Source organism: Aplysia californica, unplaced genomic scaffold (genome assembly GCF_000002075.1).
Source record: "Aplysia californica isolate F4 #8 unplaced genomic scaffold, AplCal3.0 scaffold00261, whole genome shotgun sequence".
Lineage (NCBI taxonomy): Eukaryota > Metazoa > Mollusca > Gastropoda > Aplysiida > Aplysiidae > Aplysia > Aplysia californica.
Window position 1 is genome coordinate 782,609 of NW_004797531.1, and position 1,642 is coordinate 784,250.

A 1,642-nucleotide genomic window follows, 5' to 3' on the forward strand; every position below is an offset into this window, starting at 1 on the left:
CCAAATCAGGGTAATGTCACTGACTGAAGTGTCTTTCGGCCATTCCCAAAGGAGGGATATTAACATATTAACATGTTCTTATGCAAAGTAGAATTGTAAATGGGCTGATTTATCAATGTCATGCTCATACTGTGCTGGAACAGCATAGGGGGAACTGCTGCTTTTTCCTGCCTCATCCTTACCATCGTCAATTTTCCCTAACTTCTTTTGTAGGTTTGTCACTCTCTTGTGGACTGCTATTTCCGGGGTGCCTTGGCAGTCGAAGCAGACTTTGGGGTGTTGAGGCTAGAGAGATGAGCAGAGTACGTCTGATTCCTCGTTTGGATTTCTCTCTTGACACCTACCCCTTGGCGCTCATATGACCTTGTGCTGTTGCGAGCGCCGTAAAACCTTATTAAAAACCAAAACCAAAACAAAAAATGCATCAAAAGGCATGCAGTGAAATATTCATGTTTCTAATTTGTGTGTGATAGTTCAAAATGTGTCACAGTATTTTGCCTATGGTGTGTATTTGAAGGACGCATATGTCCGCACGTCTTCAAGGATGTAAAAATGCCCCATAAATAGCCCACCCTAAATGAATCAAAAACAATTTTAGATCGGTTTTGACTTTAACTTTTTCATCTTCTGTTGCCGTTAAGAGTCGAGGGTGTGGTAGGCCAGTTCCGCAGCTCCTTCAGTTGGGATGTTATAATTTCTCAGGGTTTCCTTGATTCCCTCAATCTACCTTCTGCGTGGCCTTCCTCTTTCTTTATAGCCTGAGTGCTTGGTGTTTTAGGCTCAGAGGCTGGCTGGCTAGGTGATATACCTAACAGGTAGCCAAACCATAATTTTATCATCTGTCTTTCTATGAAATGTCCTCCGTTGTTCCCACAGATAATTTCCATCTTGCTGACGGCTGTGCGCGAGGGACAAGATGAACATTTGACCTCAGTGGACATATTTGATGGGACTAAGATCTTCCCCGGGTCACAGGATGCCAACGTCACAGCTCAACTTGGCACTAAGGTGGCCTCATAGAATTATAATATTCAAATAGATATTAATAGATTAGACAGAGCACTGTCATGGCCACCCATAGATTTGAAGTATAACATCCTAGATGGGATACTGTCATGGTCGCCCATAGATTTGAAGTATAATATCCTAGATCAGGCACTGTCATGGCTGCCCATAGATTTGAAGTGTAGTATCCTAGATCAGGCACTGTCATGATCGCCCATACACTTGAAGTGTAATATCCTAGATCACGCACTGTCATGGCCGCCCATATATTTGAATCGGCTGGATGGTTGACGAGTGAGTGTGCGTACATGCACTTATATCATGCTGCATACAAGTTTGTCTTTGTGGAGACTAATACATTCTTATCTTATCTTATCTTATCTTATCTTATCTTATCTTATCTTATCTTATCTTATCTTATCTTATCTTATCTTATCTTATCTTATCTTGTCTCTAATCTTATTATCTCTTAAAATCTCTAACTATCTCTTTTCCCTTTTTAATATCTTTTTATAATCTTTTAACATCTCTCACCTCACCTCATTTCACCTCACATCACCTCACCTCACGTCACCTCACTTCACCTCACCTCACCTCACCTCACCTCACCTCACCTCACCTCACCTCACCTCACCTC

At 41.7% G+C, this 1,642-nt stretch overlaps 1 protein-coding gene across 1 annotated transcript in view; it reads left to right on the top strand.

The window, feature by feature from the left end:
* Positions 1–1,642, top strand: part of LOC118477166 — an 8,001-nt gene that overhangs the window by 5,160 nt on the left and 1,199 nt on the right. The window contains exon 4 of the mRNA XM_035970381.1: positions 877–1,008. Coding sequence (XP_035826274.1) covers positions 877–1,008 — 132 coding nt within the window. The remainder of the gene's footprint in view (positions 1–876; positions 1,009–1,642) is intronic.